The sequence below is a fragment of the Catharus ustulatus genome, chromosome 24 (genome assembly GCF_009819885.2).
Source record: "Catharus ustulatus isolate bCatUst1 chromosome 24, bCatUst1.pri.v2, whole genome shotgun sequence".
NCBI lineage: Eukaryota > Metazoa > Chordata > Aves > Passeriformes > Turdidae > Catharus > Catharus ustulatus.
The window spans coordinates 1,524,102-1,548,023 of record NC_046244.1 but is presented as its reverse complement, the minus strand read 5'-3'; the positions used below and the strand labels follow the sequence as shown (position 1 = coordinate 1,548,023).

Sequence of the window (23,922 nt, the reverse complement as noted above, 5' to 3'; positions counted from 1 at the left end):
CTAAGAAAATACCCTGAAACCAAACTAAAATTAAACTGAGGCAAAAAATAGATTTCTCTAGTTAAACAGCATGTTTAAGAGTGTCAAGGATCTCACGAGACCTTGGATCAGGTAAATATTTGTGTTTGATAAGAATGGAAATTGGTCTCCTGCAGTGCTCAGTATATAAATATACAGAGTGTCTCACAGCAATAAAACAGGTTAGACTAAGAGGGTGGGAGCTCTTGTGCTCCTGAAGTCTTGGAAAACACAGGTTTGTTTTCTGCCAGGAACAGGAGCCTTCAGGGGAAATAAATCCTTTGGGTTTTCTCATCTTTGGACAGCAACAGGCTTACTGCAGAATACATATGACATTTGCTAATAACCAACCAGAAAAAAGCTTTCCAGTTGGGAAAAAGGTAGGTAGTTTTAAACCCAAATACTATATTATTCCAAATATAAAGACTGAACCAGATATTTAGCTGCACTGAAAATAATTTCAGAAACACTGGGCAAGTTTTTCAGCTCACAGACAATATTCTTGTCAAGTTCCCTTCACCAACACCAGTGGGTGACTGGTACGGTAAAGGTCTGTAACAAATTATTAATATTGGCCTGAATAGATCACTCACAAGGGATCCTGCCAGCCCATGTATGTTTTCAGACATGGGTGTGAAGAAATGAAAACAGAATGAATATGATCAGTAAAATCAGTTATTATGCTTCACCCTGCCCTTCCAAAAGAATTGTTTTATTACACTACTTTCTACAGAGCCAAAAAAAAAAAAAAGTCAACAGGAAAGGGCAGCATACAGAAGTGTGATTTCCAGGGAGATCCCTATGGATCCAAATTCCTTCAGCAGTTCCACTGAAATGTTTTTCAGCCTAACAGCCACTAACACTCATCTGGTTCAGAGTTCACAGATGCTGGTGGCAGTCATGAGGCCCTGGAACCTGGTATCTTGAACAGATTCCCATCTGAGCAGATAAGGCTCAATAACCATGCAATACTTTGAAGGGGCAATCAAGTTTATAGAGAAAAGGCTAATAGGAATATAATCCCTATTCCAAAACGTAAAGGGTTTGCTTGTTCTCAAGTTTAAGTCACGCTGGTCATTTTGTTAAAGAAGTCTCAGCTCTTAAGTCCCGTGCCCTGCTTACCGTATCTGGCTAGCTCCTGATTTCGGACAGTGACTGGGTAATAACACACAGTGGCCTGAGAGAGGGATGGGAATGAGAAATGGGGCTGGGCAGCATCACCTCATCCCTCGCTATCCCCTCATCCCTCACCATCCCCTCGATGATCTCGGGCTCAGCTCGGCTGGTTGGACCATGGTGCTGACAACACCAAGAGATCGTGGGTTTAATCCTTCTACGGGTCATTCACTTAAGGAGTTGGGCTTCATGATCCCTGTGGGTCCCTTTCAATTCAGAATATTCTGATGCCCCCAGCGCCTCCACGCCCTCAGGCCAGCGCGGCTCGATGGCGCAGTGCCGGCGGCAAGGCCGGCCCGGGCAGGAAGGGGCGGGCGCCGGGGCGGCAGTCGCTGCTCGCTTCCCGGTGCTCGGTTCCTGGTGTTCGGTGCTGGGTTCCCGGTGCTCGGTGCTCAGCCGGGCTGCAGCAGGTCGGGGCCGGGCCGGCAGAGGGGCTGGGCGGGCTGAGGGGCGAGCGGGCGGGACCCTCCCCGGGCGGCAGCCTTCCCTCAGGCCGCTGCCCTGCTCTGGCCGCTGCTTTCCTCCCCTGAGCGCGGCCCGAAGCGCCGCTCTCCGTCAATAAGTGCGTGTGTTGGAGCCGCAGAGACTTCAGCCGTGAAGGACTCGTGGTAAAAGCGAACAGGGCGGCTGTGGCGGTGTCCGCCCTCACAGCTTCCCCTGCTCAGGTGGTGCCTTCACGCTTCTCAATGTGCTGTTCCCCCTCCGCAGCTTTGCTCGCTTCAATGTGAGGACATCTCTTCCTAGGCGCTGCTGTGCAAACTTTAGGATTAACTGAGTTAAACACGCTCACTTTTCCAGCTACTTAAGCTTTGGGCTTGTCCGTGTCCCCGTCCCCTCTGCTCCCTGTGCCCCATCCATACCGCATTTATGTGTTCTTGCATTGAGACAGAACTGAATAACGCCATTCCGTGTTCATAGCTCGTATCTACGGATTAAAAGCAGAGGCCATGGTGCTCCCAGCAGATCTGGAGCCATGTGCACGTTCCCAAAAAATCTATTTTGCCCAATTGTTTTCACAGTCACAGCAATGTGTAACCACAGTCGGGCTGTGGTGTCCCCACCGTGCCTTCAAGAACTCTTCGGCCAGCCCCATCTGAATAATTACTTACAATCGCTTCTCTGAAGTTAATGAGATGCCTCATTAACTTTGTGGGGGTTGTGGAGATGTCGCTTTTGTCATAGTTTAGGACAAACGCAATGCCACCCTGTCTGTATTTCCTCTTTCAGCTGCAGGGAACATGTGTACAGCTTTAGATCCCCAAAGGAATTCTCCTTCTGCTTTCCAAACAGGATTTATACCTCCTGTATAAAATACACCATCTCTCAAGAAAACAAAGGGCTTTGTGTGAAAAGTGATAAAAAATTCTCTGGGCGGTTCAGATTATGGCAAATCTGTTGATTGCTGAACCACATTGTTTGAGGCAGGGATTGGAATTCCAGTGCCATGAGACTTAAAATCTTTTGGAATAAGTAACTTTTGGAATATGTTTCTAACTCTCAATTCCCTCATCTTGGATTTGCAACAAAACTTCTTGGCCCAGTTTTTCTTTACACATTGCCCTTTTTTTACAGTGTATGTCTAAAAATCCAAAGCCTATTTTTTCCTACATGTTTATAAGGATAAAGATACCTGTGTAGAGGGAAGTACATGGATCTGAGCATCTTCAGAGCAAAGTATTCCAGAAACTTTCTCTGGATATTTTAGCTGCTCAGCACTCTGAATTATTTGTTTAATCCCAAGAGCCACCGTGGTGTTGCTCCATGATTGCTCCATATTTTATGTTATTAGGAAATTAGGTTAAACCGTTGTACTAGTCATGGATCTTTTTTTAGCTGTTTCACTTTTCATATTAGCCCAAGTTAAGAAATCAATAAATCTATCAGGGAAGCGGTTTTGTTTTCAGTGCTGTATCCCATAATGTGTCCATGCTGTGACATAACAAATAATTGTAAAATTACTGAAACTTTAGCATTAGATTATTCCTGGGAAAATTGTTCTGGAAGTTTGGATGTTTAGGGTTTGGAAGTTAGGGTTGCTGAGTGGGTAGGCAGGACCAACACCTTTCCTGGAGGACCATGACAGATGGCATGCAGATAATAAAATCTCTTTTAAAAGAGCAGCTCCTCTTGCACTTCTTTTAGGGCTCTAAAACAATCTATAAATGGTGTCTGCATCCCTTGGGAATCACTTGTAATGTCATGGGCTCCTAATTCCTATTTAGCCAGGGTGTGGAAGAAAGGAAACATTTTAATTTGAACTGTAAAATGAAATGGGTGGTTTGGGCCTCTTAGAAACTGATTGGATCTTAAGGAAATGAGTAGAAATTCCGGGAGATGGAAGTGAGCCCTGGAGCAAGTTGTTACACAGGTTGCATTTGAAACAAACTATTGTCACCTCTGCCTGAGGTTTCAGTTTGCTGCTGGCACCATCAGGGCAGCAGCTGAAAGCCCCTTCATTTGGAAATGTGCACAGCTACACTCTAAAAAATAATATCTTGGCCCAGCTCAAGGTCCATGTGGTGCAGGGATCTTAGTTTTAGGGAAAAAGCAGTGGCAGGTTGTATAGAGGAGGAATATTACAAGCAAAGTACAGCAATGACCATGGGACACATCAAAGTCCTTCTCAGAGGCTGCAGCTGGACTCAACTTCCCTATTGCTGTCAGCAAAACAAACAGGAGCAATTTGGGCGGAGGATGAGAGAGGAAAATTATTTCCCAGACAGCTTACTAGTCCCTGTACCAGGTGCAGAGCTTTTATTTTCATGTTATTTTTGCAGTGAATAGGCCAATCCTTTTGCATCCCAAAGGGAACTTTCCTTTTGCAGGTTGAAATATTTATTGATAATTTTGTGCAAAACGTTTGAGAATTGGTGAAGTGCTCGTCTGTGTTCTGTTCCTGTGTCACAGCAGTGTGTTGGGGCAATAGATAAGCTGGACCTGGCCAGACTTGACTTAGGTCCTGTAGCAAGTGTGGCAGTAAAAACAAAGGCAATTTGTCTCCTCACTTCCTGGTTTCCAACTGTTTGCTGTTGTTTACTTTCTGCTGCTTTTTTCCTCCTTGAACTTGCAGGTGAAATGGCTGCAGAGAAGTGGAAAGGCTGGGCTGTGAAACAGCAGCAGGAGGCTGAGCATGGTGACACGAGGGAGCCGCGTGTGCTGCTGGGCCGGCGGCTGGCTGAACCCGGCAGGTTCGCGTACGCCGCGCTCTGTGGGATCTCCCTGGGCTGGCTGTTCCCTGAAAACGAGCAAAGGTATAAATGGAGCCAGGGCTGGGCAGGCCAGGTGGATTTTGGGTATAAGAGCTGGTGTCAGACTCTGTGTGGGGTTTTCTGAAGTTGGGGAGTGGAAGATCCTTTCTCTCTTGCACCCGTAAGACTTTGACAATTCAGCACAAAACACATCCATTAACACTGCAGACATCAAAGCATGTTTTGAAGCAAGGTCTAGCCCCACTCAGATTGTTTCCTTGTTTATTTAGCCAGTTTGTTTAGCAATTCACCTTCTGCTGACTCCTGATGCTTTGATTTTTGTGTGAACGTTTGAAACCAAGTTCTGCTCAGATCTTCCAAAAATACCCAGTTAATGGAGCCTTGAAATAGCCATTTGTGAAGCCTCAACTGCTTCTGTTGGCTTACAGCTCCTTCAGGACAGAATTCATCAAGGACTTTGTGCAGTGGCTGGACCTGCCTGATGCTGTCTTACCTGCCATGACAGCCTTTGCTGATGGCTTAGGAGGTGAGGGGGCAGAAACTTTCACTGAAATTTTGCTGAAGGATCCAATTTTGAAAGAAAATCCACTTCTCATTACCCAGGTAAGTCCACGTGCTCACCTCACCCTTGTTTGCTTTGCAGAAGAGGTTTGTCATATCTGTCTGTTTGCACCAGAAGTGCTGTTTGTGCAGTCAGGGAAATAAGGTCGGTATTTCTGATAGATATTTATTTATAAGCAGCTGTGTGGGGGCTGGCAGTCTATCCATAAACACCTCATGGAAATGATGAATGTGAAGTATGGTCACTCTCTGCTGAGTTTTGTCTTTGTTGGTTGCACTCTACTGAACAGAGCACTGACTAAATTTTTACTTTGATTGTGTTACTGCAGTGGTCTCCATCCATACACGTGTTGTACAGATTTTAGTGACACCCTGGACACAGTAGACCTGATTTTCACTTGTTTAAAAGCCCCTTCACTATATAAGTATCACAAAGCACCTCCACATACATGCTCCAAGGAGCAGAATGTCTAGATGTCATTTTCCCAGAGTACACTTTGACCAGAAAGAAATTACTGTGACTTTGTTTTCTTTTACCGAGGAAGTGAAACTGGGACTTCTCCGTAATGTTCTGCTGTAAAAGCTGATGGAAAGATAAAAGAGGTGAAGCATTTTGGCACCATTTTCTTTTGCTGGGGAAGATCTCTGCTCATCCAACCTCATGCCATATAAGAGAGCATTAAGCTGCTACTGGTGCTGCACAGAACATGGGCAGTGTCACCCTGTGCTGTGCCACCCTGTGCCAGACACCTTGCGTGCAGCCAGTGCTTTGCTGTTGGTTGATTAAGGGTTATCACACTCTCACCTTGAGCAACGGCCTAGCAGAACAGCAGATGTGAGAACTCGGCTGTGTTGGGGGAGATAAGAGAGACAGAACTTCTCTGGTCACCATGAACAGCTCCCATTTCCTCAGCTACCTTTTTCTGTCTCCTGTCAGTCCATCAAATGCCTCAGAGGATCTGCTCCTGGTCCAAATGTTCCAGTGCTCAAAGTTCTACAATAGTACAAGGACAGCAACAGAGATCTTATTCTTGATTAATAATTTAGAGCAGATCTTTTAAAATAAAAGAGGCTCTTTGGATGCTGTTCCCTCAAATTCAATACATCCACACTCATTCTGCCTTGATGTGCTTCCTGTCTAATTTCCTTCATTCTCTCTGCCTCAGGATGGATTCTCTACATTGGGGTAGGTTTTCCTGCATTGCTGCTGAGTTTATTAAGGGTGAAATTTAGTTTGTGCTTGCTCTGAGCTTATGCTGCATGAGGACTCCATGTGCTTGTACAGAAGTGGCTCTGGATCAGTTGGAGCACACGGGATTTTGTTCTGACAGGAAACGGAGGAAATCCCCTGGATTTGGGTGGAATATAGAAACCATAGGCAACTTTGATCAGTTGAAAGAAAGATGAGGAATAACCATCAGTCTAATGCTACAGCAGCAATCCTTTACACAGTCATCTGCATGTGAGGAAGGTGATTGATTTTGTCTGAGGAGACTGAGAATGAAAGACTTCAGTAGAGCAAGGCAGCAGAGGTGTGTCTGGAAAAAAACAACTGGTGTGCGGGAAACATCAACAGTAAGCTGAGATCAGCTTTTTTCTTCTTACCTGGAAATAAGCTAAGGGACAAAGCTTTATGAATTATTGATCTTTTGCTTTATGGTGCTTGTGCTCCTTTGTATTCAGCTGCTGCTGACGCAATATTTACTGTTTATTAAGTATCTGCTTTTATTGCTTGGTGTGCTCAGTGTCAGGGCCTTGCTGGCACTAATGCTACATTTTTGAAGGCACTTCATCTCAAAGGAGCTGAAGGGATGATCCATGAAATCAGGAGATTAGATATGAGCTCATCATTGATTCAATGAACATCTGAGGATTATGGATTGTTATCTTTGTTTTCATTGCAGATGACTAATGCAGGCAGATGGTGGAAACTGAATCCTTTAGAAACAGTAGTCATAGCAGGCTGTGGGTGTGGTATGGGAAGGCAGTGCAATAAAAGAGGTGTAGAAGCGGTGATAGGTGATAAAACATTGAAAATTCTTATTATTAATATGTTTTTTGCTCTCAACATACTTAGAATGCCCATTTTCCAGTGGTTTCCTACCCACATTCACTGCAATGTGGATTTGGGGCTGTCTGTTGTTAAGGAAATGGGTTTTGAACTTCCATCAACTCAGAAAAGGCTGGTAAAGACTGAATAAAGGTTCCCTTCTTTTGTCTTATGGGTGGTTGTCTTGTCATAGTCATATGGGTGGTTGTCTTGTCATAGAGTTTTCATGGAGAAACAAAACACTGACTTCAAAACAAGGCTGCAATGTAACAGCTGCTGCTTAAGGAGGAAAACAACCCAGTTGTGAACTAATCTAATCACTACTGGTTGGATTCCAGCTGCCTGCATGTGTGGTACGTGCACAGCCTAAACTGCAGCCTAAATTTGAGAGTGCTAATTGGCACGGATGCCATAAAAACTGTTGTTCCAGTTTATCACCTGATTACCTACGTGCATCCCTGACCTTCTGAAAGGCACTTGTGTGCATGCTTAGGCCAGAGTTGTTTGGGGTGGTTTGATAGGGAATCACAGAATCACAGAGGCATAGAATAACAGAGTGACTGGGTTGGAAGAGACCTCCAAGATCATCCATGAGTCAACCCATGCCCTAACCTCTCAACTAGGCCATGGCACCCAGTGCCACATCCAGTCTTTTCTTAAACACATCCAGGGATGGTGTCTCCATTCCAGTACTTTATTATTCTTTCCATGAAAAAGTTTTCCCTGATATCCAACCTATATTTCCCTTGGTACAGCTTGAGGTTGTGCCCTCTGGTTGTGTCAGTGCTGCCTTACAGGGTGCCACAGGTGATCCTGGGCAGACAGGGCGGGACCTGAGTCAGTGTCCCTGAGGCTCTCTCAGGAAGAGTTTATTGTCCACAAACCATCACCCTTTTCCTGAGGCTGCTTACGTCAGTCCGTGGAAAATTGTGGCAACAAAGTCACAAGCTTCATGTTATTCTCGGTCAGCTTTTTCCTCGAGGCTCCCAGCCCTGCACCTTCTGCTGGGCTTTGTCACCTCTGTGCCAGCCCTTTCTCCAGAAATGCACCCAGAGAGGAAGTGATGGTGCCCATGTGTCTGATCCCTGGGCACTCCCAGTAGTCAGGCTTTGGGAAACCAGTTACAGTAATTTCACGATTATAAGCCACACCATTTTGACTAAAATTTTGGTCCGAACCCAAAGTGCGGCTTATAATCAGGTGCAGCTTATATATGGACAAAGAACGAAAAGTTGCTGTTTTAGTTTGGAGGACAGGTGTCTGCTGAGAAAGGCAGGAACTTCTCTTTGAAATGGAGAATGTAAACCCCCTCCCTCCAAATTATTATAATTTTGAAATCAAGGGGCTCTCAGGCAAAGATATGGGAATTAGGAATAACAGTTCTTTTCTAGGGAAATTAAAATAGAAATACAGCACTACAAAGAAACAAACCCCAAACCCTGACACAGTCAGAGTACAACCTGACACCTCATCAGGCAGGGTGTTGGCAGCAGTCCCATTCCATGGTGGCTGCATCCTCCTGCAGTGACAGATGTGGCTCAGTTGGAGCAGTGCTCCTGTACAAGGTGCAGTTTCCCTCCAGAGCTCCAGTGGTGATGTGCAGAAATCCGGTTTTCCTCTGGAGTCCAGTGGAGAAAGGGGCTCCCTTAGTGTCCCAAAACCTCTGTTTTTATCTTGGTAAGAAATGTTGGGCTCTTCCCCCTGGCTGGAGCAACTCCCAATGGGATGCAGTAATTTTATCAGTGCCACAGTGGGACTCAATGGCCATGAGCAGAAAATGACTGGCTGGAGGAAGGATGGGTTGTGAAAAGATAAAGAACAATGCCCTGCCTGGTTTCAATGGATGGCCCATTAGCAGAATATCTCCCACAGAGATCAGGATCACTGTCCCCACCCTCAACAGATGGTGATAGAACAGATCCCTTTGATCACACTCTGTATTGTAATGTGTGGCTTATAATCAGGTGCAGTTTATGTATGGACAGAGAATGAAAAGTTGCTGGCACCCGGAAGTGCGGCTTATACTCAGTGCGGTTTATAATCGTGAAATTACTGTACATCCCTCCCTCTGGACTGCTGTCTCTAATTCCCATATTCCACCAGCCAGCCTGGGGAGCAGTCTGCAGTTTGTCCCTCTTCTGCTTGGTTCAGGATGGTTTGTTCTGCATTCTGTACTTCTCATGTGTAGGACTCTCAGATTAGTGATGTTTTTACGATATAAACTCTGCTTGGGAGCTTACAGGACTAATAATCATAAACTCTTTGGCAGCCTCCTAAATCTTTGGCTGCATTTTTTGTGTTCCTAGAGGGCTGAAAGGATTCCCTGTAAAATTCAGCTGGGCTGTATTTGTGTGTAGGAGAGGGAAGCAGCTCAACTGAGCTGGTGCTTAATGTAGTCACATAAAGAGTTTAGAATTTGTCCCGTGGCAATAAAAGAGGAGAACACAGTTGTAAAAACACTGGCCTCTTTTTCATGGATTTATCCATAGAAACCATCTATTGAATTGATTTGTTTTTTCTTTTTTTATGGTAAAGAGCCAACACAGAAGTCAAGTCCCTCAATCTTGACAGATGGCCATAAATTCTGAGTTTTTTAACTCACTTAATTCAAAAGAACTTCATGCCAGTTCAGCCTTACTGCCTAAAGCTGTGAATTCCCAGAATGCCAAAGAAAATAGGGGCCATTAGAGGAACATTCAAACCTGTTAGTGATGTTGCATATGTGAGTACACATGACTGTAGGGAGCAGGAGGCATTAGAGTGGCAGGATTAGAGCCCTGTTCCTTCAAACTTTTAAGTCTGGTGTAAGAAAACAAAATAACAAAAAATGTGAGATGCCTCAGCATATACCAAGCATTATCTGCTTCTGTCCAGCCCTCTATACTGCCTTCAGAGAATTTTGGACTAGTTTTGCTCTGTGCTGCCTCAGTGGTGCTTCCCACTCATGAACTGAGCTGCTGCAGTAATTCAATCAGTCTGATGGGTTTTATGCCTCCATTTTGATCCCTCCAGATCTACATCATCAGTTTTAAATTGAATTTTTTGTTTTTCCTCTTTAGGACCTTTTATCCTTCTCTCTTCAAAATGGTAAGTTTACTAAGCATTTGTCTTTTGTAAAAATAATATAGTTGAGTTTACATCTGATACTTTAAAGTGCTCAAAAAGGTACTATCCTATTTCATCTCAGCTTCCTCTCTGCAAAAGCTGCACACTCCTTCCCTGCCTACCCTTCATGAAAAACAACTCTTGTGTTAGGAATGGTTAATAGTACCCCCTGAAAATTGAACAGCTCATCACCTCCTTACCTTCACCCACCATGCATTGGCAAGTAGATGTAAATGGTGGTGGAGTGGGGTGGTTTTTCTCCAGTGTTTCCAGGGAAGCAGGTGACCCTTTCTTTTAGGAAGGCAGCAAAGCTGTTATGAAAATCTCAGCCTAAAATCTTTTCTGCTGATTGCCTAAAAAGAGAAAAAAAAGTAATTCAGGGTATAAATTCCAGAGTGTCCTGTGAAGCCCATTATAAATAAATGTGATTTTTCTCATATATTATATTACACATAAAACAATTCTCTGGTTTGCAATCCATTACATGGATTAGTCTGATAAAATTAATGAAATAAAGACTGTCTGCTGAACAGAATGTTCATTTCTAAAAGAAGCCTGGATTCTATCACTACTTGCATTTTTTAAATCTCTGGGTTTTAACATGTTCTCACAGAAGGAACTCACTGGTTGCTGATTAGCCTGTTGCACTGCAGAACAAAACAAGTTTTGTTCTTGCTTTATTTTTAATGGAAAACTGACAAGTCAGTTATTGAAAAACTGCTTATTTTGTGAAGCTGGAATTTAGGAGAAATATCTTTCCAAGCCTCACTGTCTTCCCACCAGGCTGGTGAAGAAGGAGCCCAGCAGTGTCAGCAGACAGAAAAAAGAGAAAAAAAAAGAAAAGAAAAAAAGAAGGGGGCTCATTACAGCTGGCTGGGCTTGCAGGACGTGCCACATTTCGGGAAGGAGTGAAGAGAAATTCTGTCCTCAGTTCTCAACTAAGCACAAACCTGATCAAGAGTGTCGTTAAAGGTCACAGAATTAGTTTGGTATCTTGGTAATTATGGTAATAAATGAGCAATCTTAATAGATTGTCCAATGCCCTATTTGATCTGCGTGCAGTGGGTATCATAAACATTCTTTTTTATTGGGTCTTGCTGGTATCTTCACCCACCCTGAGAAAAACAGTTGTGTTTTCATCCCAGAATGTGCCAAGAACTGTTTATAAAAACCAAACATCAGGAAGCAGTAGGTGCTGCTGAAACACCTTTAAAAAGCAAGAGTTGACACAAATAATTTGAAGTCTATTATATTTAAGATGTGTTTTCTTCAAGAACACCTGCTTACAAAGCCAGGACTAATCAGTTCTGTTGTCTGGTGTTGTCTGAGTGCACTGTCCACTCCTGCATCTCCAGCAGGGAGTGTAAAAGCAAACATTTGTCCATGGTACTGCTGGGGGAGCTGGTGTGTAGCTTTACACTCCTGAATGTCTCTTGGTGCCACCAAAGAAGGTAAAGCTTTTGTATGGACGTGCATTTGTACAAAAATCCTGCACTAGTGCAGTCGAGGTGGGCTGTGTCCAGTTACCCCCACAGACATGTTTGATATTTCCAGTTAGCAGTGGCCCTGCTGCAGCATTTCTTTGTTGAAAAGTTGCCAGCAGGCCTCTGCCACAGAGGATGGAGACCAGAGGATCTGAGATCCTTTTCCTGCCACAGAGCCATTACCTGGTGTGGTGGCTCTGTTGGCAGGGAAGAAGGATTTTCCATTTATCAGTCTCTTCTCATATTCCTGAAAGAAAAAGGGAGCCTGGGGAATGGAGCTGCTCCGTGACACATTCCTTGAGTACTCTGTTCCTGAGTTAAACTGTGTGATAAGACTGGTCAGACTGATTTCCTGGGCTTGTCTCTCTTCAAGGATCCTATGATGCTCGAGCCAGGGTGCTGATCTGCCGTGTCAACTGGCTGCTGAGAATTCCCTTGGAAGATCTGGAAGTCCTGGAGGAATCTCTGCTTGAGAGCCTGAAGGAGCAAAAAGAGGAAGAGTCAGAGTAAGAACATTTGGATTGATATGGGATCAAAAAATGCTGCCAGTGCTCAAGAACTTAGCCGTAATTACTTGTGCCTAAGTCCAGTCTCTGATTGTTCCCAGCAAGGCTCTTGCTGTAATAATTTATGGCTTTATTAGGGTTGCAGAGCCCTCACAGCACTGACAAGCAGAAAAGTTCAGCATTCTAAAACTTAGGCCTGAGACCTGGCTTTGCACACTGGTAGAGGCTGTTCTGCACTGTGCTGTCTCCTTTCCTCTTTCCAGCTGCCTCTCAGAGACTGTAGATTTTGCATAAATGCATCACAGAGATCTTGTTGTCTCTTGGCCCAATATCCTTCAGCTGGAACTGCCTCTTGCAGCACCAAGTTCCTACAGATAATCAGGATTAGATCCTCAGCTGTTCATTGTGTCTGGATCTGTCTTTAAGCATCTTTAAGAGCCAGCTGGGCAAGTTCTATTGAAGGGAGATTTCTGAGGGCAGCAGGCTGAATCTTCAGATATGTACAGACCTGGCTCATAATTCTATGTTATTAACATAGGATTCATTTTTGTTATCTATAAGAAATAAGAATATAAGAATATGGGAATATCTTTATTAGAATATATTTTTTATTTTTATTATTCTTTATTTAGAATAAAGGAATATCTTTACATTCCTCTCATCAGACATAGCAATATTTAAGGCAGTAAACATTTCCATAGTGGACTTTCAAGGAACATATTTTCATCTGTCAACTCAGCAAAGGGTTATGAGATTATCTGGAATGCTAATAAAGCCTTTAATTGACACCCTTGCCATGGTTCAGCTCAGATCTTACCATGGGGTCCAGCATGTATTGGGTATCTTCCAGTAACAGCTGTATGTAAATAATGCTTAACTTTATAGCCCACTGTAAAAAGGAAAAGTCAGAATAATCTCAAAGATCGTGGACTGCTAAACGTTCGGTGTGCAGGAGCAAGGGTTGGGATTAATGGGAGTTGTTTTGCTGTGGTTTGTGGAAACAAGCTCAGTGCTGAGCCTTTAGGCTGTGTCTGATAACAGCAAAAAACCAGTATGGATTTCAAACCCTGCTGCCAGCCCAGTGGGGTTCTGTGTGTCTGCTCTGGAGAGTGCCAGGGATTCCTCTCTTGTCCTTTGCCCAAACTGCAGCCATGGGAGTAAATGTTTATTGGATAAAAAAGAAAAATCCTTATGGTGAGAGAAGCCCAGGACTGCAGTTCGAACACACTGTTATTGCTGTGCTAAAACAAGGCTGAGATTTGTGGGGAATCCATGACCCTTTGAAGTCAGGAGTCAATGGGGAAAGGAAGCAAAATACAAGCCTGTCACCACCCTGACCTCACAGAATTTGGGGCTGGGAGCACCATCATGTGCTTGGGATGCTTCCAGCTTTGACCAGCCAGAGGTTTTGGAGCAGAAATAACCAAGCAGGAGTTTGGCAGCTCCTGCACCAGTATTTCTGTTGATATTTGTTAACAGGAGGTTTTGCTCCTGCCTTTGTTGTAGTGGATATATTGGATTGAGGCCCAGAACCTACAAGATTAAATGTATAATCCTCTAAAAAGGAATTCTCCAACCACTGAAATCCAGGTTAGTTGCACCAAATGTGCTCTGACCTGCAGGTGAGAACCTTTATTTGTACACAACTCTGTAAGAAACTAGAAAACATCACAACACTTGCTTGCTAGTGTGTGCTCCTGCCACTTTTCCTTACTGGAAAATGACCTGAAATTCCCCATAACAATCTCTCTGAGCATAATTTGTGGTTCAGGCAAGAAGCTGCACATCTGAGCTCAGTGAGGGCAGAGAAATACCAGAAGCAGCAGTTAATTATGACAGTGGATAAAAGCAGTCTGGTAATCCAGTGATAATGATAATGGAGGAGCCATTAGGAAGCAGCTGCTGGCAGCTCCAGAAGGGAAGCAGTGACAGGCAAAACTTCTTTTATTTACTGCATTGGCAGGCAGGATTTAGCTGCCACTCTCTTTCTCCCCACATAAATTAAACTGCTCATTATTCCAACTGACTCCAGGTTAGACATGTTCCAGCTCTCTTGTCATTATTCTCAGCCTGACACACAGTGCAGTGACTGTAAAAGCTGATGAACCTCATGTAGAACAGAAATTGCTGGGTATTGCCACCTTGGGTATGAACAGAACTCATGTAAAGAACTGCAGGAGCAATTTCATCCAAAGCCAAGCATTCAGACTGGTGACTAAGGCACAAAGTAGAGCATTTTGAAAGGATGAGAGGAAATGGCCTCAAGCTGTGCCAGAGGAGGTTCAGGTTAAATCAGGAGGAATTTCTTCATGGAAAGGGCTGTCAGGCCTTGGAAGGGGCTTCCCATGGAGGTGGTGGAGCCCCCATCTGTGATTTTTCTTTTTTGGTCCCTGGTGGTGTTTGCCAGGACCAGAGAGTGCTAACATGTAGCTGTCTCTCAGAAAAGCTCACATTTCATCAGCAGAGAAAGACCAGAGACCCCACTTGACGAGTTCCACAAGAGTCTTTATTTCATGCCAAGGGTGGTCAAGCAGGGAACAAAGGGCAGACAGCCATATTTATAGGTTCAGGGAGGATTCAAACTACAACCAATAAAAGTTTATACAAAGAACAGCATCCAATCTAAGTTCTAAAGGTGAACTGACCAATTACACAGACTAATTTCTAACCAATTATCTTCCAAAGTGTTAGGAGAGTGACCAAATTCTTAAGGAATTTGGCTCAACCTTGGTATCTAGGATACCTTATCTATTATAGCAAGTTCCAGGGGCCAGGGGAAGATGGCTTTGGAGGAATTGTGTCATCCACACCCATCCCTGGAGGTGTCAAAGGAACAACTGGACATGGCACTCAGTGCTCTGGGCTGGGGACAAGGTGGGGATTTGGAACATCTTGGGCTTGATGGTCCTGAAGATCTTTTCCAACCTCAGTGATTCCATGATTCTGATATCTAAACACTGGTTTGTCCGTAGGGCTGTGGTTGTATAGAAATTGGAGAGGTGTTGCTCTCTGCAGCTGCATAAGGTGATGGGCAGTGGTTTTTTGGAGGGTCTCTGTGGACACAAAGTCTCCATGACGTGCAGGTCTGTGGGAGCTCTGCCAGTGAGTGCAGTGACTCAGGGATTTCACCCACTGAGCTCCATTCTCCTCCTGCTGCGCCTCACAAAGCTGCATATTGTCTGGGACTCGTGTAAAATTGTCTTAATCAAAATTACAGTGTGCTTAGGGGGTTCCAGGAAGGATTAAGCAATTATATGGATAATGAAAATCCAAAATTAGGCTAGGATTAACAGGGAAAATATCCAACTTTGGAAGCAAGATAAATTGTCACGTTTCAAGGCCTGGATTAACTGCTGTGTAAACAGGCTAGAAGGAAACAACTTATTCCAGTATCCTCTGTTTCTCCCACTTTCCTTTCAAATTGAAGTACTTCTTGTAAGAGAGAAAGCAAAGACACTGGAGAGGAGTTAAAAGTAGTGGCTAATAAGTGGTATTTGTTCCTTTTAGATTTATTTACATCTTTCTGATAACCTTGTAAAAATACACCTTAAATGCACACTGATTACTGTCTTCAATTCCTATTATATTATTATATTGTGATGTGCAATTAGGAGGCAGCTCAAAGTAAACACTGCTGTTGGAAAACAGTTTAATTACATCTCTGATTGTTAGCACAAATTACCCCATTCCCTTTTATTTCTAACACTTTTCCCTGTTTCTTTTTAGCTTTCTTGTGGTTTTTTAGGACTCTTAGGCAGCATATAGTTAATGAAATGCTTTTGACTTTTTGTTTCTTTTTTTTTTTCAAGCTTCAGCCCTATTAGGAAGGGTTTTCTGAGTAAGTAATATCTGTTGGCTTTTGTCAGCAATTAAATAGTTTCAATTTAAATCTGTGGTCCATTTAATCCATTCAATTTAAATCTCTAAATCCATGCTCATAAATCTTGGTATGCTGTCACAGTCCACACCTGCATGTTCCATTTTACTGTTCCTGGGAGGGAAGTTACACCAAGGAGAATAAAAGCAGATTCTGATGCAGCATTGTTATCCATTGGGCTTTTCCCTTAGTTTTTGTACTTTTAATCCCCCCCACAGAACTGCAGAAGTCTCAAGAAAAAAGAAGGAAAGAAGGAAAAAGCTGAAGAGATACCTGCTGATTGGTCTGGCAACTGTTGGGGGTGGAACAGTGATTGGTGAGGCTGCCCCTGGCATTTTGGGGACACAGCACCAGGGACAGAGAGGGGTCTGACTCCAAGAAAAGTATTTTCAGCCCCACAAAAATAAACATGAAAGAACACTGGAAAAGTTATTCCAGTGTAGCTTCACTGACTGGGGGAAGTATTAAACTGAGGTTGTCACCCTTAAAAATATTTTCTTCTTCTTTGCTCTCGTTATAAGAGGATCAGATCTTCAACTCTGAAATCAAAAGTGTGAGATTAGATCAATGTATTCTGAGCAAACAGAGCACAGCTCACCCCACATCACCACACACTCTTCCTCTGACTCTGAAATTATTCTTCATTTTTCTGAAGTCAGTTAAATAATTTGGGCAGACATTCAGGGGCTGGGGAGGGTCTCAGGAAGCCCCTTTGTTGGACATGCAAAAAGCTCTTCCAGCAGCAGTAACAGCACTCTCCCAGCACAGGGAAATGCCTGCTTGGGGTTTTTAAGGGAAAGTAGTTTGGTGATATCTCTTGCTGCATCCTCAGGTCTGACAGGAGGCCTGGCTGCCCCTCTGGTTGCTGCAGGAGCTGCCACAATCATCGGGAGTGCTGGAGCAGCTGCTTTAGGATCAACTGCTGGGATTGCTGTCATGGCATCCCTTTTTGGAGCTGCAGGAGCTGGTCTTACTGGTAAGAGACTGACCACACCACTGGGGCACAGGATCATGTCTGCAGACACAGTTAATGACCACAGTGAGCTCTCTGCAGAGGGAGGTGTAATCTGAGATTTTTTGTCTCAGTGCTGATTAAGGTACTGAATAGCCCCTGGTGACCAAATAGGGAAAGAATATTTGGTGTGGTTAGTGAAGGAAATGAAAACTTGCTGCTTTGGGTTAGAGAGATGCTGCCATGGAGAAAGCAGCTGTTACAGCAAAAAAAAAACCTTCTGCTGGATTCTCTCAGATCACACAAACTCAGAAAGATCATGTTGGCTCCTTAGCAAGCTGTAAGTAATACAAGGGCTGACTGAGGGTTTTGGAAAGGACAAAAACCCTCTCCAGATTACCCAATTAATTTCTTAATGAACTCCTACTGTTAGCAGAGGGTGTCCTTTACGTGCCATCTCTGAGCCATGTGTTTCTTCTGGCTGTGTGTAGGATACAAAATGAAGAAACGTGTGGGAGCCATAGAAGAGTTTGAATTCCTCCCACTTACTGAAGGGAAGCAGCTCCACATCACCATAGCAATCACTGGATGGCTGTGCACTGGCAAATATGGTAAGAGCATGATGAAGAAGCTGAGAGGAGCTCCAAGAGCCATGGCTGTGTCCCACTCCAGGCTGTTTGTGCTCACAAAGCACCATGTCTGCCCCACATCTCCATGGCATGGTAACTGAGCCACATCAATTCTCACCAATCTGCAATCCCAGGCAAACAGAGAACAAAAAAAGAGGGTATTGAGTTGGTGGTGATAGCAGGACTGGGAGCAGCCACAGCACAATTGTTTCTGTCAGGAACTGTTGTATGGTTTTGCCAGAAAAGGTCTGTTTGGGAGATGATTGCCAGCACTAGTACAAAGTGTCTCTGAGACCTTATGTTAATCCTCCAGGAATTAACAGAAAATAGTGTGGTTTTGCTCTCTCTGTGTCTGCCAGCTAATGAGGTTTATTGGCAAAAAAGTTCTGTCAAGTAAATCCTGTTAAGCATAGCACTCAGGAGGTGACTTACAGGGGAAACCTGGAAAGGTCTGTAGTGCTTTATTTTCCAGTGTAGCTTGTCATATAAAATATGTCACCTGTCTGCTAATGTGCTCAGCAACCTGCCTCAACAGCTGCCAGTTTATTGAGAAGCACCATAATTAACTCTGGATATCATTAATGCAGAAGGATGTCTCACCCTGTCACTTGCCAGGCTGCAGTTTGCTGTCACAGGGAACCTCTCACTTTGCAGTGCTGTGCTTTGGCTTTTCTCTTTTTCTGCTTGCCAGAGGTCCAAATCCTCAGGGCTGGAGGGCTCCCAGGCACAGTTAGAGAGGCAAATGTGTCCCTCCAGGAACCTTTTTATATCTGTTTGCCCTTAAAAGGGAGTTACAGATGACACACATTCTTTTTCCATAACTAGCAATCTGCTAGAATGTTTTAAAGGGCAAAACTAGAGTTGTCATCCATTTTCCTCCTTACAGCAGTGTCTGTCTGTGTGCTCACTCCTTCAGTCAGAGGGACTGAGGACAGGAGTTTTATGGAATTTGCCACCTTGTGATTTTGGAGCTGCCACTAGTTGCCAAGCCACGTGTCCCCAGATAAGACAAACCACTGTGGGATCTTGTGTCACTTTGCCCAGCAACTGCCTCAACCTGCCCTGCATTGTTTGGGGAAGGAGCAGTGTGGGAAAGTTTTTAGTTCTGCTCTGCCCTTCAGTGTTGAGCTGTCATTGCATTTCTAGAATATTCCAGTGTCCTGCAGGTTCTGTTCTCATCCTCTGTTGGGCTCCTCTTGCTATGAATCAGCCATTGTGTTCTCTCCAAACATGGATTCCATCTTTGCAACCTTTCCCAGGGAGCTTCACAGTCCCATGGAGCAGCATGTTGCACTCGAGTGAGCAGTACTGCCTGGCCTGGGAATCCAAGTACCTGATGGAGCTTGGCAACGCCTTGGATTCCCTGCTGAATGGTTTTGTCAACATGATGGCTCAAGAAGCCCTAAAATTCACTGTCTTGTCAGGTAAGAAACAAAATCCTATCAGATCTACTTGAGTGGCTCTTGTGCAGTTTCAGTGTTAAAGGAGCTTTCCTAAAGAAGGAATGTTTTGGAGGAGGCATTGCCCAGCAGAAGTGACCTGAGAACCTCCTCTACCACACCTGTAATTTAGCTGTGCTTTCCTGGACTACTGAGCCACCCTGTCATTGAGTCATTCTGTTAAAGTTACAGCTAGAAACACCTTCCTTCACCTGTGACTGTTCATTCCCCCTTGCTATTACACATTTACTGCTGCACAGAAATGTCCCAACAGTCAGGTTACGCTCACCCTCCTGTGCCAGAATATCAGATTCTTTCTTATCGTCAGTCCAGCAAAGCATTTCTCAGCACAGCTGTTGGGAAAGAAGAGCTAGAAATGACATAATCTCCTAGGCTTAGCCTTCAACTTCAGTGAACTCTCTTGATTTTGAAGCTTTCTAAGAGACCTTTGTGTTTTGCAGGGATTGTGACAGCCTTGACTTGGCCAGCATCACTCCTGACTGTGGCCAGTGTCATTGACAACCCCTGGGGAGTGTGTCTGCATCGCTCTGCTGAAGTGGGCAAACACCTGGCACACATCCTGCTCAGCAGACAGCAGGTAACTGGCCACAATTTCCCAGGAATAATGCCTGGAAGGGAACTGGAAAACTTCACCCAGGGAGGCAAAGTTTTCTAGTCATGCTGGTTAAATGGTGTCTTTCTAGGGAGACAAATTTGTTTAATAAAACAAAAACTCAGAGAGTGCTGCAAATGAAGGTGGCCAGCAGATATCTGGCTCAGTGGGGAAAAGGAAGAGTCCCAAGGGGATCACAGAAATCCTGCTGAGATTTGCTCTATTTAACCCAAAGCTTTTCTCAGTGAGGAAGAAGAGATCCAGGTCAATAATGACCCATGGTTTAACAATGTCACAACACAGCCAGGCCTACTCACCTAGTGGAGGTCAGAGAGCAGGAGGTGAGGATGAGTGAAAAGGAAAGGAAAAGTGTTAAAAGTATTTACTGATCATTAAAAGGCATCAGCAAAACAACCTGAGAGAAAAGCGGGTGGCAGCCAATGCTCAGTGAGCTGTGGCTTTGCCTACAGTGAAGGGGAATGGGCTGGTACCTGACAGATGTGACAGAAGTCTCTCTGAAAAGCCTTGGAAAAGACATTTCTGTCCCCCAAGAGCCTGCCATCATTTTCTGGGCCAGCACTGGTTTTTGGTAGCCATGTTTGTCTCACACCAGTCACTGCTGATTGTAGAGGAGCCCAAGGGGAGCCATGGTCTCAGAATTGTGTGTCCCAGCAAGGTGGAACAGCAGAGGAGGAGCAAACTTGATTTCTCATTAAAAACCAGTCCTAGAAAACTCAATAAATTTTATTTCATACAAACCCTTTCTTTTGTTACGGGGCATTTGTTCCTGCCTGTAAAGCATTTGCTGTTGTGAAAACACATTCCAGTGTGCTGGAGAGTCTAAAACTAGTTAATGAGATGTCTGGGGTGTCTGTCACACACCTGCTCCCTGGATATTACAAAGACCATTTTTCATTGATGTTTGGATTAGGCTGCCTTTAATCTTACAGAAAATCTTAGTAGGCTATTCAAAATAAAAGCTTAAAGCTTAAAAGCCACATCATTTTTTATAACCATGACATGCTGCTGCTGTCACTCAGCCTGAAGTGGTCAATATTTTTGTATTATGGCTTCTTTTTCTGTGTATTGAAACATTTCTAGGAAAATTTTGGTTTCCTTTAATAAGGTTTTCATTTGGAAATTTCAAACCACTGACAGCATGTGTCTTGGTTCTGTTTGGAACATGCCCTTTGTTGTAACTTCTGATCATTAGATTTTTTTTTTCAGTTGATGTTCTGAAGATCAAAACAGTACAAAATACAGTAATTTCACGATTATAAGCCGCACCATTTTGACTAAAATTTTGGTCCGAACCCGAAGTGCAGCTTATAATCAGGTGTGGCTTATATATGGACAAAGAATGAAAAGTTGCTGTTTTAGTTTGGAGGACAGGTGTCTGCTGAGAAAGGCAGGAACTTCTCTTTGAAATGGAGAATGTAAACCCCCTCCCTCCAAATTATAAATTTGAAATCAAGGGGCTCTCAGGCAAAGATATGGGAATTAGGAATAACAGTTCATTTCTAGGGAAATTAAAATAGAAATACAGTACTACAAAGAAACAAACTGCAAACCCTGACAGAGTCAGAGTACAACCTGACACCCTGTCAGGCAGGGTGTTGGCAGCAGTCCCATTCCATGGTGGCTGCATCCTCCTGCAGTGACAGATGTGGCTCAGCTGGAGCAGTGCTCCTGTACAAGGTGCAGTTTCCCTCCAGAGCTCCAGTGGTGATGTGGAGAAATCCGGTTTCCCTCTGGAGTCCAGTGGAGAAAGGGACTCCCTTAGTGTCCCAAAGCCTCTGTTTTTATCTTGGTAAGAAATGTTGGGCTCTTCCCCCTGGCTGGAGCAACTCCCAATGGGATGCAGTAATTTTATCAGTGCCACAGTGGGACTCAATGGCCATGAGCAGAAAATGACTGGCTGGAGGAAGGATGGGCTGTGAAAAGATAAAGAACAATGCCCTGCCTGGTTTCAATGGATGGCCCATTAGCAGAATGTCTCCCACGGAGATCAGGATCACTGTCCCCACCCTCAGGAGATGGTGATAGAACAGATACCTTTTATCACACTCTGTATTGTAACGTGTGCCTTGTAATCAGGCTTATAATCGTGAAATTACTATACTTGGATATGTAGAATTCTCCATATTGATCTGGGCATGACTTTGAGATCTGACCCCTTTTAAAGCAACCAAATTGCTCCAGTGTTTCCAAGGTGCTGCACAAGCAGGTGTCTGTGTCTCAGGCTCTCAGGGACCCCAAGCCCAGTTTTTCTTCCCAGAGAAAACACCATTTGGTGGCATTTTTTCCTCTCCTTCTTTCTCAGGGCCAGAGGCCTGTCACACTCATTGGTTTCAGCCTGGGTGCCAGAGTCATTTACTTCTGCCTGCAGGAAATGGCTCAGGAAAAAGGTAACAATTCACCTTCTAACTTTTTTTTTTTTAATTTTCCTTACTCCTAGTGAAGAATTTTTTCTTCCAAGAGGAAGAACACAGCTTGGCTCTTTTAGCATAGGACAAAAACAAACAAAAAAGGTTGAAATGCATTTGGATCCAAATTCTGCTGTCATTGCCCCAGTCCAACAGAAAAAATCCACTGTCTTCAGTGGGTCGTTTTGGTCTGTAAACAACAACGTGACATTTGTGATCAGTCTGGAGCTGCCTGTGCACTGCCTGATCCTAGCAGAGGATGCTTTGCCTTTCTTGGGAGCTCTGTGCAGCTCTTCTATCTGATTCCCTGAGTCCTGCCTTCCATTTAAGTCACTGAAATGCCACTGTCAGCTGCTATTTTCATGGTAATTTTCCCCCAAAGTCAAGTATAAAACCATCTGCCAATTTATTACCCATTGTGGTTCTGTTTATTAATAGATTTCTATTTTTAATTTAGGAAAAAAAAAAGAATAAAATCGTTATGATCAGTTGATGGAAATTGTATCTTGGAGTTGAGTCAGCAGTGAGTGTGTGCAGCCTGCCTTCCCCCCACATAGAAATCTAACTCATTAACCATTTAGCTTCACAATAAATCATAATTAGGGAATTTTATATAGGAAAATGTCCAGTGAAGTCCAAGAAGGTGGGAACAGAGTCAAGTGAGGATGGAGATCAGGACTGACAGCTGTGTGCCAGAACTTCCCTTCTGATTTAAGATAAAAGTCCTCAAATATAGGAATTCTGTTCTCAAAATAAATCTAATCAAATCCAGAATAATCCTTGTGGAGTTACACTGAAGCCAGAACCCAGATCCTGATCTGGCCCTAGATATACACTTTTTGTGTCCTGAGAATGTCAAAGCCTGAGGTATTTGCAGGTTTTTATTTCAGTCTACAGGCTCTGGAATGATACAGCCCATAGCTTAGGGAGGAAATCCTTAGGGGTCTGGAAGGTTGGCTGCCATTCCAGAGAAATCCAAGTATCATGGTGATGTATCAGAACAGCTCTCACTATACACTGATTTTGCAGTCCCTTAATTGAATTCTGAAAGCTGAGCTGTTTGTGAGATGAAAAGCAGCATGTTTAGCACAGATTGCCAAGGCATTCTCACAGGCACATTCCAGAGCAAGCCACAGAAGGAACAGAGCTGGGACCTGGGACAGCTGAGACTGATTTGGGTTTGGACTTGGATGTCTCACACGAAAGGAACACACAGCCTTGTCATGCAGGGCTCTGGAGCCAGATGGCAGTGGCATTTCTGAAGACAAATAGCTAATGATGGATTGGCCAGTGAAACACCATGGCAGGAACTCAGACTCTGTTCAAATGCTTCTCTGCAAAGCCATGGAATAACCTTTGGATGCTTCATCACAGATCACTTTGGGAGCCAGAGCTCAGCAGGTTTCCAGAAAATGACATTATGGCAGAAGCTGGAGTAAATGAGCCATCAGAGACAGTTACTGCGTGGGAAGATGATTGCTCTGATTTCTTCATCGTGATTCCCATGCTCTTAGTAAATAATTAGTAATTAACAAACAAATGCAAATTGATCATGGCTGTTCCCACCAGAGACTGAACCTTGAAGGCCAGCTGTGTGTGACAGGAGTGAGGTGTCACACACTGGGGGTTTGGTACTGATCACAGCTCATGTGATCCCTGCTGTGCTTGGTGCTGCAAGCGCTGCTGCCAGCTCTACTCTGCAGCATCTGGACACAGCCAGAGCTGAATTCCAGCCCTGCTGTCCCTGCAGTCAGGACTCATGTGCTGAGGCGCCTTCCCTTTCCCAGAGTTGCATCCCAAGGGCACAGCAAAGCCTAGCTCCCAGGACTGGTCATGGTCTCTGGGACAGCTTCTATCTTCCACACCTTTTCTGGAGA

The 23,922-nt window shown here is 44.1% G+C and overlaps 1 protein-coding gene across 1 annotated transcript in view; it reads left to right on the top strand.

The window, feature by feature from the left end:
* The first annotated feature begins 1,522 nt into the window (after positions 1-1,522).
* TMCO4 (transmembrane and coiled-coil domains 4) overlaps positions 1,523-23,922 on the top strand; it is a 39,940-nt gene continuing 17,540 nt past the window's right edge. Inside the window, 11 exon segments of the mRNA XM_033079626.1 lie at positions 1,523-1,604; positions 4,265-4,445; positions 4,832-5,006; positions 10,074-10,101; positions 11,977-12,109; positions 16,205-16,302; positions 16,819-16,962; positions 17,430-17,549; positions 18,827-18,991; positions 19,468-19,604; positions 21,943-22,027. Coding sequence (XP_032935517.1) covers positions 4,270-4,445; positions 4,832-5,006; positions 10,074-10,101; positions 11,977-12,109; positions 16,205-16,302; positions 16,819-16,962; positions 17,430-17,549; positions 18,827-18,991; positions 19,468-19,604; positions 21,943-22,027 — 1,261 coding nt within the window. The 5' untranslated portion in view covers positions 1,523-1,604; positions 4,265-4,269.